This window comes from Hemitrygon akajei, chromosome 5, assembly GCF_048418815.1.
Source record: "Hemitrygon akajei chromosome 5, sHemAka1.3, whole genome shotgun sequence".
NCBI lineage: Eukaryota > Metazoa > Chordata > Chondrichthyes > Myliobatiformes > Dasyatidae > Hemitrygon > Hemitrygon akajei.
This window is the reverse complement of record NC_133128.1, coordinates 171,925,951-171,936,681: the sequence shown is the minus strand read 5'-3', so window position 1 is coordinate 171,936,681 and position 10,731 is coordinate 171,925,951. Positions and strand designations below refer to the sequence as shown.

The 10,731-nt window shown below is 40.3% G+C and overlaps 1 protein-coding gene across 4 annotated transcripts in view; it reads left to right on the top strand.

Annotated features, from left to right (window-relative positions):
- Positions 1-498: 498 nt before the first annotated feature.
- Positions 499-10,731, top strand: part of LOC140728463 (mitogen-activated protein kinase kinase kinase 20-like) — a 124,654-nt gene continuing 114,421 nt past the window's right edge. Inside the window, exons 1-2 of one of the 4 annotated variants that reach the window (XM_073047217.1) lie at positions 499-702; positions 1,649-1,829. In XM_073047217.1, coding sequence (XP_072903318.1) covers positions 1,671-1,829 — 159 coding nt within the window. In that variant the 5' untranslated portion in view covers positions 499-702; positions 1,649-1,670. Of the gene's footprint in view, positions 703-1,214; positions 1,562-1,648; positions 1,830-10,731 lie in introns of those variants that run through there. The other 3 variants (XM_073047220.1, XM_073047218.1, XM_073047219.1) reach the window with 3 other exon arrangements.

Below are 10,731 nucleotides of genomic sequence, written 5' to 3'. Positions count from 1 at the left end.
AGGACTTTCGATTTTGGATTCTCATTAAGTATCAGTTGTTTCTCTAGACCATTTTTATAATTTATTTTGTTAAAAAAATCATTTTATTAAATCTACACTTTACCATTTTCAGCACGTTTGCAGGAAGTGGTGCTTGGAAGTTTGAGCAATGATTTTTTCCCACATTAACTAAAGGAAAATATTTTTTTATAATCTGATTGTATTTTCAGACGGTTCTGTATAAAGGCAATGGAAGCACATATATCAGGATTTCTGCCTATGCACAAACTGAGAAATATCATCACGGTCTTCCTAATCCCGAATTTCACGTGGTCGATGAATAGAAATATCTTTTACAAAATGAGGGTGCAGGTTTCGACCCGAAACGTCGATTGCATTTGCCTCAACACAGGCTGCCTGACCCGCTGAGTTACTCCAGCAGTTTGTGTCTCTGCTCGGAGTCCAAGCCGAGCCGGGGACTTCCGGCAACACAGCAGCTCATAATCGTAGGTCCCAACAGAAAACCAGAAGAGATGAACGACAGCTTGGGCAAGGTAGCGCAGCGGCTCGGTGGGCTGCAGGAGGCGCTGCCTCCCTCGCCGTAAGGGGCGGGCTCTCGGTGCAGGGACCTTCTGGTCAGTCCGCCTATTGCCGGGAACCAGCGTCCTTGCTCCCTTCGGCTGTTCTCGTTCCCACTCACAGACCAAAGCAAGCACAGCGGAGGTAAGAGAACCGATACCCTACCTCTCCCCTCTTCCCAAGGGAAGGCCCTCTCCTTGCGTTTGTGAAGTCCGGAAGTACAAGACAGACCCAAATGGAGCCCGCCTGACGTTGCCTGTGCACTTCGCATGGTGGTCTTAGTCAGGAAGGGCCGTTGTCTTTGGTGGCAGGGTGCGTGGGCGGCGCAAACTTCGGTGGAGTCTGTCCGGTCACCATGGGACGAAGTTTCTGACCGGGGTCCCAAACAACTTATCCCGATCTCACGTGACATTCGCCTAAAGGCGCCTTCCTGTTCCCATGATTGTTTTATACTTCTAGTGTAATTTTTAAAATGTGACTTGTTCGACTCTGTCAGTCGTTGCAATTGTTTTACGGCAGAGTTAAAGAGATGTGGGGTGGGCACTCGGGCTGGTGATCACAGCCGTCGGGCACGACGTGCCGGGCATTCCTTGGTCACCGGCCAGCTTGCGAGCTGACACCACGTTACCCCGAACAAGCAATCATCCCAGTCGCTAATGGCTACAGCTGTCAGTGTTGGAAATGCTCGGTGGCTAGAGTTTTTTTTTATTTTTAGCCTGGTGACCTGTGACAACAGCTTTTCTCGTGGAGGTCCACTGGCAGCGCCAAACACTTGCATAATATAACGTCTTCCATGGGCTTGAGACATACCGAAGCACCTTGGAACTGAAGCACCTTTGCAGTGTTGTTGAGCGAAAGCATCACGAGTTTGAAAGGAGAAACGAGGTTTGACCGAAGTGTTTATATTATGTTTAAAATAAATTGAACATCATTCATTTTTCGTTATCAAGCCCTCAACACGCGGGCACGATCAGGAAATACATTTTTTGAGATTGAAGTTAAGGTAATGCTTTGTAACGAGACAGTTTGGTTGGAGGTTTATCGATTTCAGTGACAATTTGTCTATCTGATAACTTCGTGTTTTTTTCAGATTCCGGAGTGGTCATTATGCAATGTTGTCCCCCGGTCCATCATTTTTACAAATCAAGTTTGACGATTTACAATTTCATGAAAATTGCGGCGGAGGAAGCTTCGGTAGTGTTTACCGAGCAACATGGTTGTCACAAGGCAAAGAGGTGGCTGTCAAGAAATTGCTAAAGATAGAAAAAGAGGTAAGGCCTAGACCCCCTTAATTAGCCGCTTCCTGTTATATTGCTTTTTAATATTATGTTTTCAGACAGAACAGTCATGAAAAAGAATCTAGCACATTACCCTCTCCATTGCAATATATTCATTACACTTTTTCTGCCTAACTGTTGTGTTACTTTGCCAATTATAGAGCATCTTCAATATGAAGGCAGGCAAATAATATTTCATCTTGATTTTCATCTTGATATTTATCACATTGTCTTGAATTCCCTCCCCCATAAGTGTTGTCATATCTACATTCAGTTTCTGATGACCACCTGGGGGGATGCTCCCCAGTTGGCAAAGTAACTTGCAAAATGTAGGTTTTGGCTTCAGTGGTTTTGCTGAAGTTTCACCACAGCTAGATACACTCAGATAATAAATATTGACTTACTATGATTGAGTGGTTAAGTCAAAGTGTCGTAATTTTTCTGGTGCATGTGGGATTTTTCTGGTTTTGATGTGTCTGTTCAATGCATGTTTTATCGGGCACCTGTTGACTGTTGAGAGAAGAGAGGAGTTGTGGAAGGCCCTTTGATTATGTTGGCTTTATACATTTGTGTTGGCATTCACAAACTCTTTTTCCTCATGGAGAAGAAATGCTGCAAGGACAGGCACAGAGCAAAGCAGGGAGATGTTCGATGCAGAAACATGAGTAGCTACTTTTGCTCTCCTGACAAACAACTGCAGTGACTGTCTTGACAACATTAGTAGTTGGACAAAGCTGACAATGTGCTATAAAAAAAACTTGCCTCCCCGATCTTCAGTCTTTTAATTCGATGCTGGATTTAACACAGGAAATGGGCTTGATGGATTCACTTTGTTTCAGATGGTTGCAAGCTTTGTGGTTTTACACATCTAGCTTTACCCCACCACTTCCTGTGTCGATCTCTCCGCAGCCTTTAAAGTTTCAGATGATTATTCGAGTATCCAGTACTAGGTGAGCAGAAATGTTTACTTACTAGATTCCGGGAAGACTTGCACTTCGCTGTCATTATAAGCTTCGTTCCAAGCCACTCACAATATTCTTCTCGATGATGACTACATGCAACGAGACTGTTCACAGCTCCAGTGCTGGAAGTGAATGTCGAATCACAAATCTGTCTTACCTTAAAGCCACCTATTTGTACGGCTGTTATTACTCAATTTTATTCTCGCTTCATCTGCTGTTCAATCACTTTTGTTAAGCATGAGATCTCGTCATAAGGCAAGTAGGATAAAAGAGAATCCCAAGATATTCTATACATACATAAAGAGCAAGAAGATAACTGGGGAGAGAGTAGGACCACTCAAGCATAAAGGAAGCCACATGTGCTTCGAAGAGAAGATATGGATGAGGGCTGAAATAGGTATTTAGTATTAGCATTTACCAAGGAGAAGAGTGAGTCAGTCTGGATTCTGCTCATATGCTATTGCATTTTGAGATAAAGAAAGAGTTAGTGAAGAACATTTAAGTTGGATAAATCCCCAGAACCTGACAGGATATGCCCCAGGTAATTAGAATGAAATTGTAATTTAACCTTTTCCGATTCCTTATATCATTTATTAATTTGAGTAGAGGAGCGGAGTTGTCAGCACTAATGATTTTATTTGATATAATAGAATAGCCCAGTTTTGTTTAGTTTATTTTGTTTTTGATTTTTCAATTTGGGGGTTTTTTTTCTATCTTTTTTTTGTATCTTGTTTATATCAAGGGTTTGGGAGATCAATTATATTAGTGTTACCTATAGTTTTTACTCATGTGTTAATTGCCAACAATGTAATCCCACTCCTTTTGTATTACTATGACCATTATGTATTTGTCTTTGAAAAATTCAGTAAAAAGATTGAGAAAGAAAGAAAGAAAGTGGCAGGAGATGAGATTGCCAATGCCCTGACCAAGATCTTCATTCCCTCTCTAGCCACAGATGAGGTCCTAGAAATTTGCTAAGTGACATTGTTCAAAAAGGGAAACAGGGATAATTCTAGAAACTATAGACTAGTCAGTATCATGGTTCCCCTCTCCAGGTTTCACCTACCATCTGCCACCTTGTGCTGCTTTCCCACCCCCCCCCCCCCCCACCTTTTTACTCTGACTTCTCCCTTTCCTTTCCAGTCCTGATGTAGGGTCTCGGTCCGAAATGCCAATTGTTCACTCTTTTCATAAGAGAAAGGAGCAGGTGTAGGCCATCTAGCCTGTTGAGCCTGCTCCTCCATTTAATACAATCATGGCTGATCTGACCATGGACTCATCTCCACCTACCTGCCTTTTTTCCATAACCCTTAATTCCCCTACTATTTCCATAGATGCTGCCTCGGCTGCTGAGTTCCTCCAGCATTTTGTGTCTGTTGCTTTGGATTTCCAGCATCTGCGGACTTCCTTGTGTTTGCAGAAAAGACTTATTCTCACTCTTGGCTCCCTGCCAGTCAGCCAATCCATACTGGTATCTTTCCTCTAATATCATGGGTTGCTATCTTGTTAAGCAATTTAATTGAGTTTTGTGAGGGTGTAACAAAGGTGTTGATGAAGATAGAGCTGTGGATGTTGTCTACGTGGATTTTTTGTAAGCTGTTCAACAAGGACCCTCGTGGTAAGCTCATCTAGAAGATTTAGCAAGCATAGGATCAATGGTTACTTGGCTGTTTGTTTCATTTTCATTTTTAGAATCTTTTTATTGGTACATAATCTTCTACAGCTATAAAACGATACAAAACTTCCAACAGATTAATATGTATACAATTAATACAAAGAAAAAAAAGCTGATGGTAAAATATAAAAATGGGGAAAAAATTATTTATATATATTAGGAAAAAGAAGGGGAAAAAAGAACCCCATCTAACTAGGAAAAAAAAACCCCACTGACTACAAAAAAAGGGGGGGAACCCATTAGGAATCAACCCCCTGGAGTAATATGTTTGACCATCATCTAAATATTAAAAAAGGAGTCATCAACCGCCATTTCATATTTATAAAAAAATATAAAATCGGAAAGAAGCCATATAGCTTAATTCAAATTAAATGATAATATTTGGCAAAAGAACCCCATCTTCTCTCAAAATCAAATCGAGGATCAAAAGTTCTACTTCTAATTTTTTCCAAAATAAGACATAACATTACTTGAGAAAACCATTCAATTAATGTAGGGGAATAAATATCTTTCCATTTTAATAAAATAGCCCTTCTTGCCAGTAGTGTAACAAATGCATTTACATGTTGATCTGAAGATGAAATACCCTGAATATGATGCGGAACTATTCCAAATAGAACAGTCAATCTATTAGGTTGTAAATGAATTTTCAGAGCTTTAGAAATTGTAGAAAATAAAGATTTCCAAAATGATTTTAATGAAGAATATGACCAGAACATATGTGACAAAGTAGCTACTTCAGTTTTACATCTATTGCAGTAGTTGTCTATAGTGGGAAATATTTTAGATAGTCTCTCCTTTGTTAAGTAATAATGGTGAACAATTTTAAATTGAATTAAACAATGGTTGGCACATACAGAAGAAGAATTTACGTTTTTCAAAACTCGAAGCCAATCTTCATTAACAAAGGTTATTTTAAGTTCTCTCTCCCAATCTTGTTTAATCTTTAGTGATAGGTTCTCTTTTTGTAACAAAAATAAATTATAAATTTTGCTAATGGAACCTCTCACTAAGGGATTCAATTTCAAAATGGTATCCAACAAATCAGATTCTTGTAAATATGGAAACTTAGGTAAATATTGTTGTAAAAAATGTCTAATCTGAAAATATTGCAAAACATGTGTATGAGCGAGAGAATATTTGTTAATTAACTCTTCAAAGGTCATCAATCGACCATCACAAAATAAATCTGTAAAAGAATGGATCCCTTTATTTTTCCATAGGAGAAAAATGGGGTCAGTTGTTGAAGGTTTAAATGAAAAGTTTAGATATTTTAAAAAAACTAGACAACTTAAGTTGTTTAAAATTAAGGGTGTTTGGATTTAGTGTGACTTCCCCAAAGAAGACAGAGAATAGTGGCGGATGGGACTTAATTCTGGCTGGATGTCTATGACTAGTGGTGGTCTGTAGGAACCTGCACTTGGAACTTTGCTATTTGTGATTATATATAAATGACCTAGATAAAAGTGTGAATGAGTGGATTAATATGTTTGCATGCAATACAAAAATTGGTGGTGGAAGATTGCCAAAGGATACAATGGGATATGGATCAGTGCAGATCTGGGCAGAAAAGTGGTGGATGGAGTTTAATCCAGCTTACTGATCAAACATAACTATTATATGCATCTGTCATTTCAGAGTTATTTTTCAAAAAAAGAAAGCATTTGAAGCAGACTGCATATACAGTGTGACGATGCTGTAGCAGCTAGCTAATTCTCCTATCCATTAAGCTTCATGCCCACAATGCCGTGTCCCTGCTTGATTTTATGTACGTGATACATACATATGTAACTATCCTTCACCACAGTGCACTTTTCAGGAGAAATTACCTGGAGAGCTAGTCCCATTTGCCTATGCTTGGCCCATGACCCCCTGAACATTTCCTGTCCATGCATCTGACCAAACGTCTATTATATGTTGCGGTTCTGTCGCCTCTGCCACTTCCTCTGGAAGCTTGTTCCATATACCCACCATGCTCTGTGTAAAAAATATTGTCTTCCAGGTCCCTAATAAATCTTATTTTCGGTTCCCTTAACCTGGGGAAAAGACTCTGGCTGTTCACCTTGTCTATACCCTTCATGATTTTATAAACATCTGTACGGTCATCCCTGAGCTTCCTGTGCTCCAGGAAAAAGCGTTCATGCTTATCCAACCTCTCCCTAAAATTCAAACCTTCCTGTCCAGGTAACATCCTCATGAATCTTTTTTGTACCCTTTCCAGTTTAGTGACATCCAGTCTCTTTCCATCAAGCCAATAATGGCAAGACCTTGAACAATATTAATATAGAGAGGTATCTTGGGGTCCATGTTCATAGCTCCCTGTAAGTGGCAGCACAGGTAGAAAGGCTGGTAAAGAAGACATGTGGCATACTTGCCTTTATTAATCAAATCACTGAGTTCAAGAGTCAGGAAGTTATGTTGCAGCACATCGAGAGTATTCCATTGCATTCTGGTAACCCCATTATAGAAAAGGTGTGGAGGCTTTGGAGAAGATGCAGAAGTGGTTTGCTAGGATGCCGCCTGGATTAGAGTACATGTGCTATGAGGAGAGGTAAAATTTTGTGTTGTTTTTGTTTTCTAGAGCAGTAGAGGTTGAGAGGAGACCTAATGAAAGTTCATAAGATTATGAGAGGCAATAATAGACAGCCAATATCTTTTTCCCAGGATTAAAATGTCTAATACTAGAGTTCATGCATCTTAAGGTGAGGTGGTAAGTTCGAAGGAAATGTTCAGGACACATTTTTACAGACTGCAGTGGGTTCCTGAAATGTACTGCCAGTGGAGGCAAGTTCAATGGATGTGTTTAAAAGGCTCTGAGATAGGAACATGAATGTACAGGGATTCGAGAGACATGGCCATTGTGTAGGCAGAAAGGATTAGTTTGGCATAACATGTGGGGCAAAGTGTTTTTGTGCTGTATTGTTACATGTCCTATGTAAGTGTCCCACTTCTGCTGGACTTAGGTAGGGATTTGGACCTAGTTAAGCAAAATTTTGATCTTAATGTTTAAATCTTTGTTTTTAAATTCCTACCATGATCTTGGCCCCTTCTCTAGTTCTACCACTGACACGTTTTCATCTCTTCTTCATGCCTAGTATCATCAACTTCAGTTACAATACCTTTACAAATTGCACCTTCAGTTACCAAGCCCATAAACTCTGAAGTCCTTTCTTCAAACCTTTCCCCTTTGTCTTTAATATACTCCTTAGCTTATATGTTTTATCAGGTTTTTGATCAGCCTGCTGTTTCATTAGGTGGTGACCCACTGCCAATTTTTATTTGGGATTGCTTCTATAAAGTGACTTGGAATACTTGTTAAGTTATGTAATACCGAGGCCTTGGGCCTACTCCAGGCTGCTCCTGGGTTCGGATCTAAGAACTCATTTTGGTTCAGAATATTGTCGCTGGCTTCTATGATTTGCATGATTTGTGGGGTTTTTTTCTCCCTTTCTCTGCACATCGGGTGTTGATTTTTTTTAAAAATTGGGTTCTTTTGGGTTTCTTGCTTTCTGGCTGCCTGTAAGCAAACAAATATCAAGGTTGTATAATTTATATATTCTTTGATAAGAAAATTTACTTTGAAACTTTGCTGCTGAGATAAAACTCAATGCTCTCAAAATCCATGTCTCGAGGGAAATTCAGTTCTGAGATTCAGTTTTTATGAGAGGACATGCTTCTGACACTAGAATGAAATTCATATTGACACTGGGTACCCTAGCAACAATATGCAACTGGGAGCTGGCTTAGTTACTGGAAGCAAGGCCCTGTACGTCAACAGGACATGCCATCATGTAATGAGCTCCCTGGGGAATGGAGTTGTAAAGCTAGCCTCATCTGCAAAAGCTGAAAATAATCTTCAGCAGAGCATATGAAACACTTTGGATGTATCTGAGATTTATAAATTATTACAAATGAAGAAAGAAAAACAATTTAAAAATCTGTATTCATTAATGCTTATCCCAGTCCTTTGCAACTGCTCCCTTCCATTGAAACCAATGGGGGGGCTGTCCCTGTGCCAGCTCCAGCCCAGCTTGTGTGGACTTCCCATGTCTAGGAATTGAATGGATTTGTGTTAGCACCAAAAAATGAGTGCAACTTCCAGATCTCCACCCTCACACAGAAATCCTGACCTTCTGATGTAAAACCTGTGCCATTGCTCTGGATGTGAGAGATCAAAACTCCTTGTGCTTAAAGCTCAAGAGTTATGAAACCTTAAATTTAAAATAGACATTGGCTCAATGTTGCATTCAGGAGCAATTGGAGTAGTTTCCATGAAGAGGTTAAGAGCTGGACACTGAGCACTAAGGGCAGCAGATTGTTGCACTGGAAATGTAATATGTAGTTGTATTCTGGAATGATGATGTCATTCTAGAGCCCTGTCTTCAACTTATTATCTGTTAATAAAATGTTGAAAGATAAATACTGATCCTGAGAGCATTTTTAGAAAAAAAACTTAATTACTCTGACAAGTTTAATTTGGAACAGCACTGTCTTAAATAAATTATAATGTATCATAATAAACATCCCTAGCACAGGATAATATTAGGGACTCTGAAAGAGAGGAAACTTACTTTATATGCAACACCCTGGATGAGTGAGGCGTCTTGCAGGGTCTCAGTTCTGCTAAACACCCGCTGAATTAGGGTTGTGTGTTTAAGAGAAAGTTACCTTCTGTGTGCTTGTGTTTGTTGAAGATTAGCCCCTCTCAAAGTATTCACACCGCGTTCAACAGCAGGAGCTTGTATGATGTGAGCACCACGCACTCTACAATGCCATGGAATGTGTAGTCATCTGTATCAACGGTACAGCCAAGCCATTGCAACAGCAGTCAAATTTAGTTGATGCTGTGAAGTGTCTTTCCAGGATGACCATATCTGTACATGGTAGTCCAAGTACAGCCTCACCAACTATCTTTACAATTGCAACGTAATGTCCCAGCGCCTATAATTCAGTGCCCTGGGTGATGAAGGCCGGTGTGCTAAATGCTCTTTACACAATCCTGTCTACATGTGGCGCTGCTTTCAACAAACTATGTACCTATTCCTTTCTGCTTCCTTGTGCCTGATCATTCCAAGTGCAAGTCCAGCGCTGGCTTGACTTTCCAAAACCATACTGCATTGAAATCCATTTATCACTCCCTATCAACCGCAGCCTAACTTCGCGGCATCCACGGGCTTGCTGATCTCGTCCTTCAAAATTATTTGTATAAATAACAATGGTCCCAACATCATTGGCACATCATTGATTACCAGCCTCCGTTCTGACCACCACTTTCTGCCTCTCCAACCTGTAATAGAGAAATTAATCAGGAGTTCAGTGAATCCGTAGATGAACTATGCTGTAGATAAGTGGGGAGAAGATTCCAAGTACAATTTTTTTTAAAAGGCCTCAAGCTTCCTGTATACATCCTGCATAATCCTAAGACTATTACCTTAGTAACCTTCCCCCAACCCCAAATCGCTCCTTCGGCTGTTAACTGGAAGTCATTTTGTTCTGATTGTTTGGTCAAATTCAGAGACTGTTTGGTTAGCTTTGCTTTGAATTAAAGCACCCACAATTGTACTTGATTGGTCCGGAATTGAAATGAGAGAACTTGGATGCTTGTGTTTTAAAAGATAGAGCTTTATTATGCAGGGAATCCGACCACAAGTCCCTCCAAAGAACTGAAGGGATCATCGGAGTTGCCCTTCCACTTGTCAGAAATATCTATCAGCATTGTCAGTGACCTCTCCTGTCCATCCCACAGTCTCTTTGAAGCCCTGCCATTAGGCAGGAGGTACTGTAGCATTAGGACCAGAGCTGTTAGGATGGGAAACAGCTTCTTCCCCGTGCGACTAAGAATTCCCTGCCACCATTCAAAATCGGAATCCAAACCAAATCAAGTTTAATTATCATTCAAACCATACTGTCAACTGAGACAGTGTACCTCTGGGGTCAAGGTGCACAACATGCATTCAAAATAGTGGGAGAAAAATAACCACACATCCTTGTGCAAGAAGAACCTGTCATTCCACCGGTTGAACATCGGAGGGCGCCACTGACAGGAGAGGCCAGCCTCCAACGGAGCATGGACCACCTCTGGCATCTCCTCATCTGGACTGCATCCAGATTCTATCACGCATGAAGCACCAGCAGCATTATGCTGTTTACTTTTTAATGTGTGTCATTAATACACCTTATTATTTGATTATTTACTTGTGGTAATATTACTTTGTGTTATGTGTGTGAGTTATATGTACTGTGTTGTGCACCTTGGTCT